The sequence below is a fragment of the Podarcis tiliguerta genome, assembly GCF_965153285.1.
Source record: "Podarcis tiliguerta genome assembly, chromosome: 8".
NCBI classification, from domain to species: Eukaryota; Metazoa; Chordata; class Lepidosauria; order Squamata; family Lacertidae; genus Podarcis; species Podarcis tiliguerta.
In genome coordinates, this window is record NC_139541.1 from 7,487,107 (window position 1) to 7,509,784 (window position 22,678).

The 22,678-nt window shown below is 48.2% G+C and overlaps 1 protein-coding gene across 1 annotated transcript in view; it reads left to right on the forward strand.

The window, feature by feature from the left end:
• Window positions 1-1,219: 1,219 nt before the first annotated feature.
• Window positions 1,220-22,678, forward strand: part of ALDH2 (aldehyde dehydrogenase 2 family member) — a 32,778-nt gene continuing 11,319 nt past the window's right edge. The window contains exons 1-6 of the mRNA XM_083453446.1: window positions 1,220-1,405; window positions 9,922-10,026; window positions 15,353-15,493; window positions 17,006-17,085; window positions 20,084-20,195; window positions 21,713-21,841. Coding sequence (XP_083309572.1) covers window positions 1,271-1,405; window positions 9,922-10,026; window positions 15,353-15,493; window positions 17,006-17,085; window positions 20,084-20,195; window positions 21,713-21,841 — 702 coding nt within the window. The 5' untranslated portion in view covers window positions 1,220-1,270. The remainder of the gene's footprint in view (window positions 1,406-9,921; window positions 10,027-15,352; window positions 15,494-17,005; window positions 17,086-20,083; window positions 20,196-21,712; window positions 21,842-22,678) is intronic.

Genomic DNA, 22,678 nt, shown 5'->3' on the forward strand with positions numbered 1-22,678 from the left:
GGGTGCAGGGGGGCCGGCCGCACCGGGCGCAACATCTGGGGGGGGCGCTCGCACTCGCAGCTCTCTGCCCCTACCTGGCTCACTCACTCTCACTGCAGTGCTGGCTGTGCGAATCTCATCCGAGCCGCCGGGTCGCCGCCCACTGTGGAGGGGAGGGTGCCAGGCGTGCGGTGCAGTGCGGAGAGAGAGCGAGGGACTATCTGGGGGAGGGACAGTGCAGCGGGGGGGGGGGGGCACAAATTACTTGCCTTGCCCCGGGTGCTGACAACCCACGCTACGCCACTGATTGGAGTACAGCAGTGTCTGGAAGGCCCCAGGCTCCCATGCTTGGCACAGGAGTTGGACATGCCCACAAAGCATTTTTTTTTACAGGACTTGCTTTTGCAGCTGCTTTAGGCTGCAGACAAAACGAAAACCTGAAGAAATGTGCCTCGAGGAAGAACGTGTGGGGCCTGGGGCGGCTTCACCCGGGCGTGTAGTCACTTTGGCAACTTTAGCAAGCAATGACCTAGCCGAGCTCCTGCCCTGCCCGCAACCCAGGCTCCTTCACACGTGCTTTGAAGCCCGCAGTCTACAGGGTTTGGTTGTTATTTTTCGCGCGTGCGAACGAGCCACGAGGGCGGCCCTGCCCTCATCTGTCCCGTGGAGAAAGCAAGGCCGCGCGCGTGTCACCCGCGGACGCCGTTTCCGTTCGTGGCACGCGTAACGTGTGAATCCTCCCGACTCCGACACGCAGGGCGCAGCTGAGCGCCGCGGGGGCGGGCCCTGGCCAAACCGCTTGCCATTGGCTGCCTGGAGGAGGGAGAGGGGCCGTGGGCCGACTCGCCGTCCCACCTCCGGCCAGGCGCCCGCGGACGCCGTTTCCGTTCGTGGCACGCGTAACGTGTGAATCCTCCCGACTCCGACACGCAGGGCGCAGCTGAGCGCCGCGGGGGCGGGCCCTGGCCCAACCGCTTGCCATTGGCTGCCTGGAGGCGGGAGAGGGGCCGTTGGCCGACTCGCCGTCCCTCTCCCGGCCAGGCGCCCGCGGACGCCGTTTCCGTTCGTGACACGCGTAACGTGTGAATCCTCCCGACTCCGACACGCAGGGCGCAGCTGAGCGCCGCGGGGGCGGGCCCTGGCCAAACCGCTTGCCATTGGCTGCCTGGAGGCGGGAGAGGGGCCGTTGGCCGACTGGCCGTCCCTCCCCCGGCCAGGCGGAGCATCGGGGTGCAGCAGCCCAGGCGGCGGGAGCGCGCGCTCCGTTTGGCAGGAGGAGGAAGAGGCGAGCATGTTGCAAACGCTGGCGCTCCGCTCCGGCCCGCTGCGCCTTCGGGCGGCCCCCTTGCGCCTCGCCGCCAGAGCCTGGTCCGCCGCCGCCGCCGTCCCCGCGCCCAACCCGCGCCCGGAGATCGCCTACACGCAGGTAAGGAGCAGGCCGGAGCTGCCTCTGCTTCTTCGCGGGGGAAGCAGCCGCGCCTCCTGCCCGCCCCCCAGCCTTGCTTCCTCGGCCGGGCAAGAGGTTTCTGGAGCGCGTGCAGAGGGCAGGCTCTCCCTCGCTACCCGCAAGCAACCCGTTTCTCCGACCCGGACCCCCCGGACCCTCCCCCAACTGGGGGGGAAAAGGAGGAGGGGGTCTTCATCCGGATCTTCCGCACTTGCAGAGAGGGCTTATCTTCCCCCCCCCCAAAAAAAAATTTTCTTTATTGGTGTTCACATTATAAACAAACAAACAAACACATAAGACAAACCAACATAAATCATAGCCTTATTGAAAATTACACTTATTAACATTGTTAAGTGACTTCCTCGCTTCCCCTTGGTTGAATTTCATTGCATGTCCTTTTAACGGTTTTCCAAATTGCATTTAACTTAAACCTGAACATCCTTAGATCTTCGCATTATGAAATTAAACATATTAATTCGTCACTTAACATAAATAAAATCCTAAGCCAATTAAGTATCTGCAAGCTGTTTTCAATTAATTTAACTTAACATATTTAACTAAGTAATCATTAAATTTAATGGCTAGCTCCGAAAAATCCATCATCTTCATCTGCCATTCTTCTATTGGAGAGAGAGGGCTTAACCACTGAACTCTGCAGCCTCCATGACTCCGGGATATATCTGGGAGGAGAAAGTGTTCAAGTTGCAAAGGAAATGGCCCCGGAGGTTTGGATTTCGGATCAAATTCTGGCCTCCCCCTCCGAGATCTCCTTAGTGTGAAAAGCCCTGATTTCTAGCCAGTTGAGAAGTTTCTCTCTTTTTGCCCTGGCCTTTTCCTCTTTTGCTAGATACTGTATTAAGAAACATAAAATGTAGCATTTGCAGGGAAGAAAGAAAAAAAAGGAAGGAACGCCCCTGTCTCTCATTCCCTCTTAATTAGGTAGTAATTTAAAAATTAGGCAGTAATTTAAAAAGAGGAAAATTATGGTTTGGCAATCCATAGTTTGTCTCCTGGAAACTCTTGCCACTTTTTTTTAAGGTTGGCTGCAGGTGGAAATAACGGTGGAGGTTCCTGATTTCTACTGACCACACACCCGCACTCCCTCCTCAGGAATGCTGAAATCATGAAAAAGGAGCATGCACAGAACTCCCTGAACTGCAATTTTGCACATGCAACGCCAGCCTCTTGTCCTGAGTGGCTCTGGAAACACACCCATTTTTAAAGTGGCGTAGCGTGGGGGGTGCAGGGGGGGCCGGCCGCACCGGGCGCAACATCGGGGGGGGGGGGCGCTCGTACTCACAGCTCTCTGCCCCTACCTGGCTCACTCACTCTCTCTCACTGCAGTGCTGGCTGTGCGAATCCGATGTGAGCCGCCGGGTCGCCGCCCACTGTGGAGGGGAGGGTGCCAGGCGTGCGGTGCGGTGCGGAGAGAGAGCGAGGAACTATCTGGGGGAGGGACAGTGCAGCGGGAGGGGGGGCGCAAATTACTTGCCTTGCCCCGGGTGCTGCCATCCCACGCTACGCCACTGCCTGCAACAACACGTTGCAGTATGGAGTGCGGCAGCCACACCCCTTTCCAAGCGACACACCCTGACATCCCCTTTTCTGATTTTTGCATTGCCCCCACAACAGTCAGCCAGCCTTGAGGTCCATGCTCACTCCTCGTTTGGCTGCTTCCGGTTCCACCCCCCCTTTAATATCACTTAGTAAAGGTAAAGGGACCCCTGACCATTAGGTCCAGTCGTGACCGACTCTGGAGTTGCGGCGCTCATCTCGCTTCATTGGCCGAGGGAGCCGGCATACAGCTTCCGGGTCATGTGGCCAGCATGACTAAGCCGCTTCTGGTGAACCAGAGCAGCGCACGGAAACGCCGTTTACCTTCCCGCCAGAGTGGTACCTATTTATCTACTTGCACTTTGACGGGCTTTCAAACTGCTAGGTTGGCAGGAGCAGGGAGCTCACCCCGTCGCGGGGATTCGAACTGCCGACCTTCTGATCGGCAGGTCCTAGGCTCTGTGGTTTAACCCACAGCGCCACCGGTGTCCCATTAACATCGCTTGTCCTCCCCAAAAGGTCTGCACTTCTGCAAGCCTGCCGGTCCTCCTCTCCTCTATCTGGATGGTGTAGTTTTTAGCTTAGAGCATCTCAGAGGAGATGTAAGACAAGCTAGTTAAGACTTTGAATGTGTGTACTACTTATATAACATGATTTATTATCTACAAATAATCCTCCTTTTCTTCCCTTTCTCCCCGCCCCTTTCTTTTTTGAGCTGCTGGTGGACTGTTGAGGGTGTGGTCTCAACTTCTTTGACCATTTTATTCTAATCGGATTTTTGTTAACAGTTCTTGGTGGCGTGCCATGCCGTTAGCCAGGGAGAACGAGAAAGGCAGCCAGATTTTCCTGCGCGGTGACTTTCGTGTGTTGCCTTAGGGATTGCTGACGGGGTGCTTTAGAGAAAGTTGTGTCCACTCTGATCCTTGACCAACTCTTCCCTGATAAAGGGGAAAAAACCCACAGCAGTGCAAGCTTGTTACTTTTGCTGGCGGAGGGCTGGTCGTTGTAATTCTTGCATCTGTTCAGGAACGGAGTGTGCCTGGCAGACTGGTGACTGTGGGGGCAGAAAAAGGGAAAGAAATCAGCTCTCAGTGGGCAGTTCTGAATATCAACCAGTGTATATTTTACTCTTTCTGAGTGTTGTGATAGAGGACATCGCATTTGTCTCCCAGACCTGAGGTTCTCACCTCTGTTCTAGAGGTTGATGGGAGGCTGTAAGAACATAATTCAATTCCAAGCACAATTCAAAGTGTTGGTGCTGACCTTTAAAGCCCTAAATGGTCTCGGTCCTGTATACCTGAAGGAGCATCTCCACCCCCATCATTCTGCCCGGACACTGAGGTCCAGCTCCGAGGGCCTTCTGGCAGTTCCCTCACTGCGAGAAGTGAGGCTACAGGGAACCAAGCAGAGGGCCTTCTCGGTGGTGGCGCCCTCCCTGTGAAATGCCCTCCCACCAGATGTCAAAGAGAACAACAACTATCAGACTTTTAGAAGACATCTGAAGGCAGCCCTGTTTAGGGAAGCTTTTAATGTTTGATGCATTACTGTGTTTTAATATTTTGTTGGAAGCTGCCCAGAGTGGCTGGGGAAGCCCAGCCAGATGGGCTGGGTATAAATAATAAATTTATTATTATTATTATTACCTGCTGGATCAGGCCACTGAGACCAGCAGGAAACCCACAAGCAGGACCTGAGCACCAGAACACTCCGTTCTCCTATGTCAGGCACCCCCAAACTCGGCCCTCCAGATGTTTTGGGACTACAATTCCCATCATCCCTGACCACTGGTCCTGCTAGCTAGGGATGATGGGAGTTGTAGTCCCAAAACATCTGGAGGGCCGCAGGTTGGGGATGCCTGTCCTATGGTTTCCAGTAACAGACTCAGAAGATTGCTATGAATAAGTTAGAAATAGAAGAGAAATGCTTGAGGGCTGAGATCTGAGATGGGAATACTGTATAAGAAAACTTTTCTCTGCTTTCTGCATGCATGTTTTTATAAACTTCTATCCTCTCACCCTCTTACTCTAAATTAATTTATCTGGTCTCCATGGTGCCCAAGGCCATCAGCCCAAAAAGACTTTGGGGAAAACATGGTGGAGACATATAATATTCAAAGTAGTGTGGGCCCAGTAGACTGGCGCATGTGCCTTCCTTCTGGGTCTAGTATAAAGTAAGCAGCACATGAGCGGCACACGAAACGCTACCAAACCATTCTACGTTCTAAGTCTTATATTAATAATCCAAAAATTGAGAGAGATATGTGCAAGATCTACTACTGAAGCCACAAGCAGAAAACTCCTTCAAATTGTGTCCAAAAGGATGTTAGAAGAATATTGGAATGAAGCTATATGGTTTTAGCAGAAATGTTATTAAGAATTATGCAAAAACTGATTGCTAATGGGCTAAAGTGGAAAATTTAAAATTAGATCATGTTAAGATAAATTATAGAACAAAAATTGAGAAAGAGGGAAAGGATTTGCTGAATTAGCTAATTTGAACTAGAATACAAAAAAGGGAGGTGTGAGGAAGTCGAGGAAACAAGCAAATGAAAGATAAAGATATGAAATTTGGATGTGTTTTTAAATGTTTTTGTTTTTTCTTGTTGTTTTGTTGTACTGTTTTTTCTTTCTATTTTTGATGTATTGTTTGTTAATTTTTTTATTGTTCTTTTTTTCCTTTCCCCCCCTGTAATTATTAAACCTCTAATAAATATTAATAATAAAAAAAACCACAAATTGTGTCCAAAAGGAAGATTCATTCTTTAAAGTTCCTTTAGCCAGGCTTCTGTAGATATCAACAAAAGTAAGTTTGATCAAACGAAGTGTCAGGGATGTTGCACTTAAGGGTTAGATATCAACAAGGATAAGTTTGATCAAATGAAGTGTCGGTGATGTTACGCGCAAGAGTTAGACAGGGTGCTGGCATTTGTCACCTGTTTCGCCCATGAAGAGTATTGGGCTTCTTTAGTAAGTTCTCTCTCACGGTTCTGATATATTAATAAACATTCAAGTCCAAATGTTACATTTCCTCTTAGATTGAGCTACAATATTTACCGTATTTTTTGCTCTATAAGACGCACCAGACCACAAGACGCACCTAGTTTTTGGAGGAGGAAAACAAGAAAAAAAAAATATTCTGAATCTCAGAAGCCAGAACAACAAGAGGGATCGCTGCACAGTGAAAGCAGTAATCCCTCTTGCTGTTATGGCTTCTGGGATAGCTGCGCAGCCTGCATTCGCTCCATAAGACGCACACACATTTCCCCTTACTTTTTAGGAGGGAAAAAGTGAGTCTTATAGAGCAAAAAATACGGTAATTTATTTCTTCAGGAAATTCTCTCTCAAGATTTTGGTGTATTTACATACATTCAACTTCATATGCTAAGTAAATGAATAAATGCTCAAGTCAAGAGTAGATCTTGTACGTAGTTCTCTCAATTTTTGGATTATTAATATAAGATTTAGAACATAGAATGATTTGGTAGCGTTTTGTTATGTACTGCTTGCTTTATACTGGTTTACTACAAGAATTGGCAGCATAGGTTCAGTTCTTCAGTACCCAGATTGGGAAGGTTGGGTAAATTGATATGCACTCTTATCATGCCTCCTCCGTAATCTGCCTTCTACGAAACAAACAATCAGACTTCGTCCTTGTTCATTGTAGAGAAAATGTTGATCTGGATTTTGTTTGTGTGAGTTACGCAGCACTTGGCAAGATACCCTGACCTCTCAGTTTACAGCCCCAGATTGTAAAAGTTTGGCTTTTGAACTCTTCTGCGGCTGGGAGCAGGAGCTAGCTTCTCCCCGAAACTTCCACCTTCCTTTTCGTCTCACTTTTGAAACCAAGCAGCTGACAAACCGTTTTGGAAAACGCTGGTTGCCATCTCCCCACTTCTGCATTTGGGCTGCATTAACTCAGGCCCTATCTGCACGGTACCTTTAAAGCACTGTGATGCCACTTTAAACAGTCACAGTTTCCCCCCAATCCTGGTAGCTGTAGTTTCATAGAATCATAGAGTTGGAAGAGACCACAAGGGCCACCGAGTCCAACCCCCTGCCAAGCAGGAAACACCATCAGAGCACTCCTGACATATGGATCAGAGCACTCCTGACATATGCTAACAGATTTCTGTTCTTATCCTGAAGCAAAGTTCTTAACCTGAAGCATTATTTCTGGGTTAGCGGAGTCTGTAACCTGAAGCGTATGTAACCCGAGGTACCACTGTATTTCACTTTTCCTTCAAGATGCTCAAAGCAGCGTTTGTTGTCCCTTCCACACCTTGAACCTCATAACAATCTGTAGGCTAGACAGGGAGAGGGAGGCAGAGACTGACTGAAGTTCAAGCGTCGTAGCTGAGCAGGGATTTGAACCTGAGCCTCAAAGGGCATAGCCTAATAATAATAATAATAATAATTTATTTGTACCCCGCCCATCCAGCTGGATTTCCCCAGCCACTCTGGGCGGCTTCCAACAAAGATTAAAAATACATTAAAATGTCACACATTTAAAACTTCCCTAAACAGGGCTGCCTTCAGATGTTTTCTAAATGTCAGGTAGTTAGAATCATGGAATCATAGAGTTGGAAGAGACCACAAGGGCCATCGAGTCCAACCCCCTGCCAAGCAGGAAACACCATCAGAGCACTCCTGACATATGGTTGTCAAGCCTCTGCTTAAAGACCTCCAAAGAAGGAGACTCCACCACACTCCTTGGCAGCAAATTCCACCGTCGAACAGCTCTGACTGTCAGGAAGTTCTTCCTAATGTTTAGGTGGAATCTTCTTTCTTGTAGTTTGGATCCATTGCTCCGTGTCCGCTTCTCTGGAGCAGCAGAAAACAACCTTTCTTTGGTTGTAAAGGGTGCTGAGAGTTATCAGGAGGCCCTGATTCCTCTTCCAGTGTTTCAATTCCCAGAGTTCCCTGGGAGGAAGGATTGCTTGTTAAACCACTCTGGAAATTGTAGCTCTGTGTTTGTTCACTAGGACATTTGGTCTAGTTTCTGCATTCATCTGAGATTTCTTTTTAAATCTGTATGAAAATTCATACGCACAGTTTTCTTCAGATGTGTCCTTAAATATGTATTTCATCACATAATCCATATTTAATATGCATATTATTCAAAGCATGCAGTTCTGATTGTATTTTATCATGAAATGCACATTTTGAATGCATTTTGAAACTGGAATTTATTGCCCAATTCAGAGAAATGCAAAGTATAAAAGCTTATGAGGTCCGTGTATTAATACACGAAGTGCAAATCGAGTTGGTTTAGTTAAGAATGCAGACCAAACAGATGTCTCTTATTATTGCAAACAGATGCTTCCTGTATGTGTATAATTTTGTCAGCTGTTCGGAGCTGCTGTCAAAATGAACCGAGGACACACAATACGGGACCGCCTCTCCTGGTATGCCCCGCGGAGGACCTTAAGGTCCACAAATAACAACACTTCGGAGCCACAAGGGGGTTAGATTGGTCTCAACTAGTGCCAGGGCCTTTTCAGTACTGGCCCCGACTTGGCGGAACTCTCTGTCACAAGAGACAAGGGCCCTGCGGGACTTGACATCTTTCCACAGGGCCTGCAAGACAGAGCTGTTCCTCCTGGCCTTTGGTTTGGACTCAGTCTGACCCTTATGTTTCCCTCCCCATATGGTTTTGATTTATGGGCTACTGTTAAAATGAGGCTGCATTTTAAATTTTATTTTAACCATATTTTAATAAACTGGGTGTTTGTTTGTTTGTCCCCCCCTTATTATGTTAGCCACCCTGAGCCCGGCTCTGGCCAGGGAGGACGGGTTATGTATAAACAAACAAACAAACAAACAAATAAACAAATGAATAAAATAATTATTACTACTACAATATCTGGGCCAAATTGTATTATAACTAGCACTATGGGACAGGTGCTGGCATTTGAAAAGCGGCCACAAAAACTGCCTGTGGGTGCATTCTCTCCCCCAAGCAAGCGGGAAGATCGGGGCAGCAATTATCCTTGCTGTAAATGGTGGGTTGTATTTACATATTTTTATTGGCAAACATCTTAGGCATTTTTTGTGTTGCAAGCTGTCCGGCAGGCTTGGGCCACTTCTTATTTCTTCTAGAATCAGTTACTTGTTTTGGAAGAGGGCATTGTCCCTTTTGCTACACTCCGATAAGTGCTTATCTCTATTTGTGCTGGGTAAATGAGCTGGGCGGCAGTTTCTGAATCAACGGTTGCTATATGTATCAAAGGTTTTTCATAAATGGCTAAAGAATATGAACACCTAGGGCAGTAGCTGTTTTGAATAGGCCAATATTTCTTGCTCTCTTGCTTTATTGTAATGCTTAAGATGCTGTTCAGGCCACTTCTTGAAATTTATTTCATTTAGGATAGTGCTTGAGGGTCCAGTTCGGTACTTGAGCATCTATGGGTCTTCATTTACAATGGGGATGCGGGTGGTGCTGTGGGTTAAACCACAGAGCCTAGGGCTTGCCGATCAGAAGGTCGGTGGTTCGAATCCCTGTGACCGGGTGAGCTCCTGTTGTTCGGTCCCAGCTCCTGCCAACCTAGCAGTTCGAAAGCACGTCAAAGTGCAAGTAGAGAAATAGGTACTGCTCCAGCAGGAAGGTAAACGGCGTTTCCGTGCGCTGCTCTGGTTCGCCAGAAGTGGCTTAGTCATGCTGGCCACATGACACGGAAGCTGTCTGCAGGCAAACGCCAGCTCCCTCGGCCAATAAAGTGAGATGAGCGCCGCAACCCCAGAGTCCTGGACCTAATGGTCAGGGGTCCCTTTACCTTTTATGGGATTACTTCTGGAAGGGAATGGCACTCCCAAATCTGCCTCTCAACACTAAGGTTCCGCCTAGCTGTGTGTTGGCTCCTGAAGCATCAATCTCTTCGCCATCAGCCGTCGCTGTGAAGCGTTTGCATCCTAAAAGCTTATAGTCCATGTTTTCAATTGCAGATCTTCATCAACAATGAATGGCATGATGCAGCCAGCAAGAAGACCTTCCCGACCGTCAACCCGTCCACAGGGGAGGTTATCTGCCAGGTTGCAGAAGGAGACAAGGTACCATATCAGTGGGCTCAGGGGAAACGCCTGTCCCAGTTTGTTAATGCCTGGCATTGCTTCGTGCAGCCTTTGCCAACCCAGTCTCCTCCAGATATTTTGAAAAGCAAAGATTAGCAAGTTGGAACAATAGCAGCTGCTTTTAAATGGAATAAGACCATCTAGTACACTCAGGGGTGGCCAACTCTCAAGAGACTGCGATCTACTTTCAGAATTATAAACTGGCAGTGATCTACCCCCATTTTGGGGGGGTTCAGCTCAAAGTTCTTGAGCTTTTTTTGGGAATGAAAGACCCATTTGGGGGGTTCAGCTCAAAGTTGCTGAGCTTTTTTAGGGGAGAAGAAGAGCCCCGTTTTTGGGGAGGTTAAAAAATAAGCTTTTGGGAGGATTTCCATTTGGGGGCGGGTTAAAGGCGTGGGGGAAAGGGGTAAAGTCACTCACAAAAAGATCGCACAGAGAAAGCTCAATCTTCCAGAGATGATACAACCATGGGGGGCAGGGCAGGAGTCAGTTTTAGCGATGCTATGGAAAGGGAGCCAGGGATCTACCAAAACCTCATGGGGATCTATCAGTAGATCGTGATCGATCTGTTGGACATCCCTGTAGTACTGGATTGTAACTCTGCATTTCAGCCTCGCCCCTGGCACGTGGTAAGAATAATATCACAAGTTTTGTTGCAAAACTGACTGTTAAGGTATTTACTAACGCGGGTGGCGCTGTGGGTAAAACCTCAGTGCCTAGGACTTGCCGATCGCATGGTTGGCAGTTCGAATCCCCGCGGCGGGGTGAGCTCCCATCGTTCGGTCCCAGCTCCTGCCCACCTAGCAGTTCGAAAGCACCCCTAACTGCAAGTAGATAAATAGGTACCGCTTTATAGCGGGAAGGTAAACGGCGTTTCCGTGTGCTGCGCTGGTTCCAGAGCAGCTTCGTCACGCTGGCCAGTGTCTCCGGACAGCGCTGGCCCCCGGCCTCTTAAGTGAGATGGGTGCACAACCCTAGAGTCGGACACGACTGGCCCGTACGAGCAGGGGTACCTTTACCTTTATTATTTAGATCCTGCCTTTCTCCCAAGCTGGGATTCAAAGCGGCTTCCCACAGTTAAGAACATCATTGTAAAATACCAAGTAGTTAAAAACAGTAGTTAAAATAAATCAAAACACATTTAGGACCAGCAATTAAAACCCAATTTTCCCTGACAGCAGTGGTTAGCAGCACCTGTGCCTCGGTTTCCAAGGACCTGTCTGGGCAGGAATGTCTCAGCCTGCCAGGCTGACGCCTCTTGGGAAGAAATCCCACAATCTGGGAGCAGCCACAGGAAAGTCTCTCCTGCCACCACCAACCGTTCCTCTGATGTTGACGCTCACTAGAAGATCTTAGCCCTCAGGCAGGTTTTTATGAGGAGATACAATCTCCCAGGTAGCTTAGACTCAAAGAGTCACATGGCACCTTTAAGTTTTATGGTTCTTGGTACTTTTAGGGGCTTTGATGTAGTCCTCTGCTTGCTTTTGCTTTAATGGAGCCTTGGCAAGTTCTGGCAGATTCAGGAGCTTGTTGCAACTTGGTGGCCCTTCTTTTTGGAAGGGGTGTGTGTCCTTAATAAAGATACGAGCCTACAGTGGCATTTGGCTTCGTATCAGTATGTCTATTCCTGTATTTTAAGCTTCCGTGAGCCTATAGGAACAGGTAGAGCAGTAATTTACCACCTTAGGGCTTGCCACTTTCTACAGGTTCTGCATCTCTGCCTCTTGATTACACCCAACATAACTTTCCAGCAACATAGAAATCGTCTGATTGTCTGGCCTTAATCAGAGATTGCGAAACAAACAGGCTGCTCCTGGCAGACGGCCACACACAGAGTAAACATTTCCTTGTTTTACCAGAGCACCGGCCTTTATACGGCTGCGTTTTGGCAGCAAATATGTGGCTGTTCCTTTTCACATGGTAATATTATATCTGGGCAGAAGCTGGGTTAGCAAACAGGAATGACACAGCAAAAACTGTACAGCACCCAGGAGCTTGTTCCCTGCAGGCAGCACCCAAGGAGGAATAATTAACTGCGTAGTATCTGGCCAGGAAGAGTGGGGAGATCTGTCAGTCTGGGTTTCTCTCAGATTCTCGTTTTCCTAAACTTAGGTGCCATGAACCACATATCTGCACCAGCCTCAGTTAAAAAAGGAAAAGGTCTTGTGAAAGTTTGTCAGTGTTTTAGTTTGCATTTCTCCTAACACACACATTTTTGTCTGCAATCTTGCCCACACATCTTATTTGCAGGCAATTCTATTATTATTATTATTATTATTATTATTATTATTATTATTATTATTTATTATCTCACCTTCTAAACTACCATTTCTAGGAAATTTGCACATGAAATGATTAAAAACGGTTTAAAACACAAAAGCAACAAATCCACTTAAAACAAGGCTCAGAGGTCCTCAGTTTAATGGCAGCTGCTACAGGTTCGGTGGACTTTTCTGTCATCAGGTTGTTTCAGTCCACTGGGAGGAAAATTTGCTGAGATGATAACAAAGTACAGTGGTGCCCCGCAAGACGAATGCCTCGCAAGACGGAAAACCCGCTAGACGAAAGGGTTTTCCGTTTTGGAGGTACTTCGCAAAACAAATTTGCTATGGGCTTGCTTCGCAAGACGAAAATGCCTTGCGATTCCTGGGGTTTTTTCCCCCTCCCCCCTTTTCCCCAAGCCCCTAAGCCGCTTAACAGCTGTTCGCTAAGCCGCTTAACAGCTGATCTAAGCCGCTTATCAGCTGATCTAAGCCGCTAATAGCCTTTTAGCAGCTAATCCGCTAATCCCTTAAGCCTTTAATAGCCGCTAATAGCCTTTTAGCAGCTAATCCGCTAATCCCTTAAGCCTTTAATAGCCGCTAATAGCCGCTAAACCGCTAATAGCGCTAATCCGCTAATGGGCTTGCTTCGCAAGACGAAAAAAACCGCATGACGAAGAGACTCGCGGAACGGATTCTTTTCGTCTTGCGAGGCACCACTGTAGAAGACCAATGCAAGAACCACTATGTCAGTCCTGACAAGTCCATATAGTACTGGTTGGTGTTGGACTAGGACCTGGGAGACCAGGGTTCAAGTCGCTGTTGGGCTGTGAAGCTCACTGGGTGAAAAATTGTTACAATGGTACCTCGGGTTACAAACACCTCAGGTTACAAACACTTTGGGTTACAGACTCCGCCAACCCGGAAGTAATCCCTCGGGTTAAAGACTTTACCTCAGGATGAGAACAAAAATCGCACACCACCCATCTACTTTTTTTGCATCTCTACTTTTTGTGATTTATGTGGAAATAGCTCAGTTTGTTTTTGTGTTTTTAATGCTCTGTTTATTGTTTATGACTACTTTTGTCACGTTGTAGTTATGTTTTTTTTTCATGCTGCAAGCTGCCTTGAGCATGGTTTGAACTAAGGAAAGGGGGCATGCAAAAAAAAAATTATGTATGTACAGTGGTACCTCGGGTTACATACGCTTCAGGTTACAGACTCCGCTAACCCAGAAATAGTACCTCGGGTTAAGAACTTTGCTTCAGGATGAGAACAGAAATCGTGTAGCGGTGGCAGTGGGAGGCCCCATTAGCTAAAGTGGTACCTCAGGTTAAGAACGGTTTCAGATTAAGAACGGACCTCTGGGACAAATTAAGTTCGTAACCAGAGGTACCAATGTATTAAAAAAAAGCTCTCTTGCATTTTAGAGTTGTTGGATCTTGAAGATAAGGTGGTAGGAAACATTCTGATGAGAGGCGTAATGGTTCTGTTGTTCGATACCAAAGAGCAGGGATGGGGAACCTGAGAGGCTGTTGGACTCCACCTCCCATTACCGCTAGGCAGTGTGTGCACCATAGCTGTCAACCGTCCCTTATTTGGTGGGAAACTCCCTTATCCCAGCACCGTGTCCCGCTGCTGCCCCTTATTGATGATGTCCCTTAAATTTCCCGAGTTTCAAAGGAAGCAGCTCCTCTCGCTCCCTCCCTGCCGGCCAGGGAGGAGGCAGGCTCCAACTGTGTTGCTTGGCTGCCCGGTCCGCCCCCCTCCAGCCTCCTCTCACCAGCCTCGGCCCCCAGGAGCCCCTCCCCGCCGGGAGCCTCTGGCCCTTCCGCCACCATCCTCCTAGCGGCCGCTGAACTAAGTGTCTCTGCCTGGGGCCTCCCCTCTGCCCGTCGCCGCCACTCCCACTAGGCCATACTGCGGCTGTACCACCGAAGGACCCAGATGAGATGGACAGCCTATGAATTGCTGAGGAGCCTTGAGAGGAGAGCAAGGGCAATCAGAGAGAGGAAAAGATACAGAACTGCAGCAGCATCTTCGTAGCTTGGACTTCGTTTTGTGCGAAAAGTGGTTGCTGCTTGTAGTTATTTAATTGCAGTGTTTCATCAGCTGGTGTCTTGAGCAGCAACCTCTGGAAACAAAGGGCTAAAAACCGGCGCGGCTCTCCCAAATTATCTGGTCCCTTTTAACCTCGTATTTCAGCTGGTTGACTAAAATCCCTTATTTTGGGCTCCCGGTGGAGTACAGGATCAGGTTTAAGGTGCTGGTTTTAACCTTTAAAGCCCTATACGGCCTAGGGCCCTCGTACCTATGGGACCGCCTCTCCTGGTATGCCCCACAGAGAAACCTACGGTCTGCAAATAAAAACATCCTGAAGGTCCCAGGCCTCAGAGAGGTTAGACTGGCCTCAACTAGAGCCAGGGCTTTCTCGGCTGTGGCTCCAATCTGGTGGAAGGCTCTGTCACAAGAGACTAGGGCCCTGCGGGACCTGACATCTTTCCGCAGGGCCTGTAAGACAGCTGTTCCACCAGGCCTTTGGTCAGGGCGCAGCCTGACCCCCTCCTTTGGCAATCTGCACAGAATCTTGCTTAATGGTTGCCATCAAATTGATTTTAATTAATTTTTATAATGAAAGGTTTTTAGAATGTTGGATTGTGTTGACTGTTGTTAGCCGCCCTGAGCCCAGCTTTGGCTGGGGAGGGCGGGGTATAAATAAAATTTATTATTATTATTATTATTATTTTGGCTGCTGATCCCTTATTTTCAAATCTGTAAGTTGACAGCTATGGTGTGCAGGAGTCAGGGGTGATGGGAGTTGTAGTCCGGCAACATCTGGAGAACCACGGGTTCCCTGTTCCTCTCACAGAGACACTGCCTCGGCGGATCTCTTGCTTTCCTGAGACCTAGACTTGATGCCCTCACCATGGAAGAATGGGAAGATGCTGTAGACTAGCTTGGTGTCTGAATGAGCTGTTCTCCAGAGTCTCGGATCTGCTTGCGGATTTGCCTGCTCATTGTGTCCCACCTTGATTCTCTTCCAGGCCGACGTAGACAAAGCTGTTCAGGCAGCCAAAGAGGCATTCAAGTTTGGATCTCCATGGAGGCGGATGGACGCCGCCCACCGGGGCAAACTCTTGCACCGCCTTGCTGATCTGGTTGAGAGGGACCGTGCATACCTGGCGGTATGTTTTGAACTATTTTTTCCAGACACATTCTCCTCTTTTCCTCTTTTGGATCCTTCCTTCCTCCTCCTCCTCCTCCTCCTTCTTCTTCTTCTTCATTGAGTTTATATACTGACCTATACCCGCAGGTCTCACTTTTGGAAGTGTCTAGCAGCACCTGGTTCCTCAACAGAGGAACAGGCAGTGGGGTGGGAAGAATCAGACAAGAGGTCAATCTATTTCAGCAACTCTCACAATGACCCACGAGGTGCCTGAGTGCAAGAACACTCTCCCCTCATCCGCGTGCCCCAGAAATTGGTATTTAGAGGTCTGTTGCTTCCAATCCTCAAAGTAGGTTGTAGCCATCTGACACTGAAATTCTACTCAATATTGATCCAGAGTAGATTCCAATGTATATTTAGCAGAGTAACAACTTAAACGCGTTGCAGGATTCCCATAAAACAGACCAGAGGCAATTATATTTCATCCAGCAGAGCTTTACTGCTACTGAAGGCAAATGAGCATAATGGTCACAAATCCAATACCGTATTTTTCGCCCCATAGGACGCACCGCCCCATAGGACGCACCTAGGTTTTTTTTGGGGGGGGGAATAAAGGGAGAAAAATTATTTCCCCCCCCCCCCAGGCGCAGGGGCTGGTGCGGGGGAAGCCTGAGCTTCCCCCGACCCCAGCCCCCAGAACAGGCTGCCGCCCCAAGCCTTGCACGCCCGGCGGGACCTCCTGCAGGGCGCACGAGGCTTGCCGATATCTGCCTGAAGCAGGGGGCGGGCTCCGCAGCTCGCCCCCTGCTTCGGGCTGCAGGCTGCCGCCCCAAGCCTCGCGCGTCTAGCGGGACCTCCCGCCGGGCATGCGAGGCTTGCGGATAGCTGCCTGAAGCCTGGAGAGCGAGAGGGGTCGGTGCGCACCGACGCCTCTCGCTCTCCAGGCTTCAGCGAAAGCCTGCATTCGCCCCATAGGACGCACACACATTTCCCCTTCATTTTTGGAGGGGGAAAAGTGCGTCCTGTAGGGCGAAAAATACAGTACATTCAGGATTGGCACTGTCCAATAAGAAATCCAGTTGCAGCAGACTTAACTTAAAGCTCACAATAATTTATAATAAGACTAAACCTTAACGCTATGTTCAGAACACCGCACCAGACAGAAAAGAGATAGAACGAGAAAGTGTAAAACCCAGGCTCCTTTTGGCCCTACTATTATAGTCAGCATGACATTGACAGGAAGGGATAACAGAACCAATTTAAACCAGCTGTACTCAGCTTCTCTGAAAGAATAACCCAAACATCATGAAGTTTCTGCTTGTTTCTTTCACACAGAGAAGCTTCCAGAACCCTCTGGAATTAAGTAGAATATGAAAGATCTCTAGACATCCGACCAATACTGTCTGTACTAAGAAATGCAAACTGACACCATCATGACTAGTCGCCGTCGATAGCCTTACCCTCCCCAACATTATCTGTACCCTCCTTGAAAGCTATCAAAGTTGTAACGCTGATTTTCGTTTGTTCGCAGGCCCTGGAAACTTTGGACAACGGCAAGCCCTACTCGATCGCCTATCTGGTGGATTTAGATATGGTTGTCAAACACCTGCGGTAAGGAGGCGTAATCATGCAGGGGCTGGTATTATATGGCACTTTGGGGCCTCTTTCAGCTATACCAGGGGTCTGCAACCCGCGGCTCCGGAGCCGCATGTGGCTCTTTTACACCTTTGCCGCGGCTCCGGGGCGGATACTAGCGAGGGGAGGAGGCGCATTGTGCGCCCCGACACTCCCCACTGTGGCGGGCGCTGTACTGGCTGTGACGTCGCATGGGGGCGTTAGTCACGCACCGTCCCGACGTCACCTTCCCGCCCGCCCATTACATTGTAAGGGGCATGTACGCTGGTCACTGCATTGAAAGGGGGCATGTACGCTGGTCACTGTTTTGAAGGGGAGTGAAGAACACACACACACAAAAAGGTAACTTGTTAATTTAACGTTTATTTCTATGAGGAGGAGTAATTCTGAGGGGTCAAACAAAGAAATAATTAAAAAGTGACAAAAAAGTTATTTTTATAATGACGAGTTTTTGCAGCTCCCAGTTTTTTTTTCTTCGGAAACGGGTCCAAGTGGCTCTTTTTGTCTTAAAGGTTGCAGACCCCTGAGCTATACCATTATGTGATTCTATGTAGCCCTGACCGTTAAACAGGCATGGGAGGAACATGAGAGCATTGGAGTTTGGCGTGTCTGTCCTGCACAAACCTCATGGAAGTAAAGAGGAATCTCACAGGAGCCGTTCCTGGTGTGGTGTGTGCGCTCAGCTGCATTGCTCACAGTTTTATATAGGTTCTGGAGATAGTCTGGAGGTTAGCGAAGAGATAGACGCCTGGTGTAGCTGTGAATAGCTGTTATTCCTTAGTGCTTTCCCTAAGAACCGGTGCTATAGACCAGCTCAACCCTTAATTTCAGCAGACTCTTGGTTGCAAACAGTCACTCACATGGGATGAGTCTGATCTTTATGCATTTATACCGGCTCATTGAAAACAAAGTTGACAGATAAGAGCAATAAAAGTCAATAACTGTGCTATGGGAAAAAACAGTGTAAGCGCAGATGCCTATTCACAGATCAGAAGAAAAGAAAATTAATAAGGCAATATGGAACCAAACAGCTGTATTTATTTTGTTCTGTATTATAAAATCCAATGAATAATCTCCAGGCTTTACCAAAATCATCTGAAACTGTGTGTGTGTGTGTGTGTGTGTGTGCGCGCGCGCGCGCGCACGCACACACGTGCACTTTATTTTTTTTTTTTTTAAAGCCCAATGATTTCACTCACTTCAGTCTTAATTTATTTGCTGTTGCTCTTTTTCGTTCAGCTATTCTTCGGGAATTGTCAGTGCTCCCCCAATGAGTTTTAAGATCGTCAGGGAGGCTCTGCTAGCGGTGCCATAAATGAGCGAGGAACGGGGAGGGGGCACTGGGGCACATGCAGGGTCTTCTCCGTGGTGCCTCTCCACATAGGAACTTCTCCTGACCGAGATTCGATGGTCTTCCATGCGGTTGATGTTTGATGTTAAAGGTTGATGTTAAAGGTTATTTATTTTGCCAAGCCTTTGGTAGTTATCTGAACACTTTTACAGGAATGGCATTGTCTTTGGGAATTGTTATTGAATTATAAAGGTAAAGGTCAAGGGACCCCTGACCATTAGGTCCAGTCGCAGACGACTCTGGGGTTGCGGCGCTCATCTCGCTTTATTGGCCGAGGGAGCCGGCGTACAGCTTCCGGGTCATGTGGCCACATGACTAAGCCGCTTCTGGCGAACCAGAGCAGCGCATGGAAACACCTTTTACCTTCCCGCCAGAGTGGTACCTATTTATCTACTTGCACTTTGACGTGCTTTCGAACTGCTGGGTTGGCAGGAGCAGGGACTGAGCAACGGGAGCTCACCGGCAATTCGAACCGCCGACCTTCTGATCGGCAGGTCCTAGGCTCTGTGGTTTAACCCACAGCGCTACCCGCGTCCCTGTTTTTGAATTATACATTGCTTCATGCAATTTTACTGTGCTTTAGTATGGTTACCTGGGTGGGGTATAAGAACATTACATGAAGAATTAAAATATAGGCCTGTCAGTTTCATAAGAACTTGTGAAGAGCTGTGTCCAACCAGATGCCCCAGTGGGAAACTTGCAAGCACATAGCTGTCAACTTTCCCCTTTTTTAAGGGAAATTCCCTTATTCCGAATAGGATTCCTTGCAAGAAAAGGGAAAAGTTGACAGCTGTGGGCAAGCAGGACCCGAACACAAGAGTGCTCTCCCTCTTGCAATTTCTAGCAACCCTTGCTGCCTCTGACTGTGGAGGCAGAGCTTAGCCAACTGGGCTAGTAGCCATCGATAGCTTTCTTTTCCTTCATGGGTTGACCCAATCCTCTTTCAAAGCCCTCCAAGTTGGTCGCCATCACTTCCTCCTGCAGAAGAAGGGCGTTCCATTGTTTAACTATGTCCTGCACTGATGTCTATGGAATGTGTGTGTGTCAAACTGATGTGATACCCCACGGAGGACCTTAAGGTCCATAAATAGCAACACCCTAGTGGTCCCGGGCCCAAAGGAAGTTAGATTAGCCTCAGCTAGAGCCAGGGCCTTTTCAACACTGGCTCCAGCCTGGTGGAATGCTCTGTCTCATGAGACCAGGGCGCTGCAGGATCTGATTTCTTTCCGCAGGGCCTGTAAGACAGAGTTGTTCCGCCAGGCCTTTGGCTTGGAATCAACTTGATTCCCTCCCCCTCTTTCCTTTTTCCTTTCTCCTCCTGTGATGGAACTCCTGTTTGGGGACTTCCCTGGCTTTTTTCTGGCCCATGTAGGACCAGTCTGGAAGGTTAGCCTTGGTGAAGACTTGACGTTTTCATCCCCCCATAAAAAGTTTTGGATTTGAGTTTCCATTGAAATGAGGCTGTATTTTTATATTTTGATGTTTTAATGTTGTCTTTTAATCTTGTTTTTAAGCTGCATTTCAATCAATTTGTTTTTATATCGGGTGTTAGCCGCTCTGAGCCCGGTCTTGGCTGGGGAGGGTGGGGTATAAATAAAATTTATTATTATTATTAATTGTCAGGTACTATGCCGGCTGGGCTGACAAAATCCAAGGGAAGACCATTCCTCTCGATGGGGACTTCTTCACCTATACCCGTCATGAGCCAGTGGGGATCTGCGGACAGATCATTCCGGTAAGTAAGGGCGCTGCTGGAAGATGGAAGCAGGTCTGTCCCCAGAGCCAGGGAAGCCAGAAGCTTTTTATGTTCTGCTCGCTGCCGCCTCTAGGTTTGGGCACCATGCCCAGCATGCCCACCCTGTCATCAGTGGCGTAGCGTGGGTTGTCAGCACCCGGGGCAAGGCAAGTAATTTGCGCCCCCTAACCCGGGGCAAGGCAAGTAATTTGCGCCCCCCCCGCTGCACTGTCCCTCCCCCAGATAGTCCCTCGCTCTCTCTCCGCACTGCACCGCACGCCTGGCACCCTCCCCTCCACAGTGGGCGGCGACCCGGCGGCTCGGATCGGATTCGCACAGCCAGCACTGCAGTGAGAGAGAGTGAGTGAGCCAGGTAGGGGCAGAGAGCTGCGAGTGCGAGTGCGCCCCCCCCAAGATGTTGCGCCCGGTGCGGACGGCCCCCCGTGCACCCCCCACGCTACACCACTGCCTGTCATGCCACTCTCCTCCCACACACAAGCTCCTGTCAGTGGGAAAAGAGGAAGGAGGAGTTTTTAGAAGACTTAAAAAAAAAACACTTTTCTCCTTCAGTGTTTGCCCCAGATGTAACTACAGGGGTACCTCGGTTCTCGAACGTAATCCGTTCCGGGAGACCGTTTGACTTCCGAAACGTTCGAAAACCGAGGCGCAGAGGGCTGGCTGCAAGTTCGATTGTAAAAACAGATAAACACGCAGCGGAAGCGAGGCACATTCGAAAACAGAAGCAATTACTTCTGGGTTCTCGGCATTCGAAAACTGAAACGTTTGGCTTCCGAGACGCTTGAAAACTGGGGTACCACTGTTCTTTGTTAGGTTTGTCATTATTATTTTATGCTGTATTTTTTCCATGCTGTAAGCCACCTTGAGCATGGTTTTAACCATGGAAAGGAGGCATAATAAATAAAACGATGTCTGCAGGCATGTACAGTGGGACACTCGGGCTGCGAATGTGATCCATGCGGGATGCACGTTCACAACCCGCAGCGATCTCAACCTCGCACGCGCGAGTTGTGATTCGGTGTGCATACACAAAGCGTGATTTAGCGCTCCTATGCATGCGCTGAAACCCGGAAGTAACCCGTTCCTGTACTTCTGGGCAGTGGCGTAGCGTGGGTTGTCAGCACCCGGGGCAAGGCAAGTAATTTGCGCCCCCTAACCCGTGGATTTGCGCCCCCTAACCCTAACCCCCAGATGTTGCGCCAGGTGCGGCTGGCCCCCCCTGCACCCCCCACGCTACGCCACTGCTTCCGGGTTTCAGTGGTCCACAACCCGAAAAAACGCAGCCTGAAGCAGCTGTAACGCGAGGTATGACTGTACTCTCAGGGACTTTACCCACTTAGCTCTGTGTTTCTCGGGCGGCACCCTCAGATCCCTTGCGCCACCTACTCACTCTTTCTCACTGTACATAAATAAAACGTGTGTCCGTCCGTCCCCTCCCAGATTCCCTCCTCTTCCTGTGTTTCCTCGATGTTGATCGGGTCCCTTTCTCTTTATTGCAGTGGAACTTCCCGCTGCTGATGCAGGCTTGGAAGCTGGGGCCTGCCTTGGCCACAGGGAACGTGGTGGTGATGAAATTGGCTGAGCAAACTCCTCTGACTGGCCTCTACATGGCCAGCCTGGTCAAAGAGGTGAGAGAGGTCTCTGGGGTGACTATAGGAATAAACACTGCTCAAAACAGAACATGTGGATATGCTTAGACTAAAGGAGTGAAGTGGAAAGGATCAAACCAATTAGGATGCGGTAAGGAGATTAAAATTCAATAACGCAATGAGAGTACTGAAATTAAAAGTTAAAATATTATTTAGAGTAATATAGCATAATTAAGGAATGTTGGGAGATGGTGGAATGAACTTATATGACTTTAGTAGAAATATGATAAGGTTTTAAGATTTTAGGATTTAAGATTTAAGGTTTTTTTTAGATTGAAGAATAGATAAATTTTAAGATTTTGATGGGAAGATAAGGTTAAAATAGATTAAGATAATTAAACGATCGTAAGCAGTGAAAGATGGAAAGGATTTGCTGACATAATTATTAACTGGAATATAAAAAGGGGAGGTGGGAGGAGGTCGAGGAAATAAGTCACTGAAGGATAGGGATATGAAAAATGGATGTGTTTTAAAATGTTTTTGTTTTTTCTCTAGTTGGGTGGAGGTATTGTTTTCTTTTTTGCTTTTATTTTTGTTGTATTTCTAATTTTTTTCTTAGTTTCTCTCTCTATATATACTGTGTTTCTTCTTTTTTCCCTTTTTTTCCTGTAATTATAAAACTTTTAATAAATATCATTTTAAAAAATTTAAAAGTTAAGGAGGTCGAGGTGTGGTGGAGGGGAGTGATAGGGTGGGGTGATGGGAATTCACGAGGGGGGGAAGGATATAGGTTTATATATGTTTATGACAGTGTGTTTTTTCTTTTGTATTGGAATGGTATCTCACCCTTTCATGTAGTATGAAAATTTAATAAAT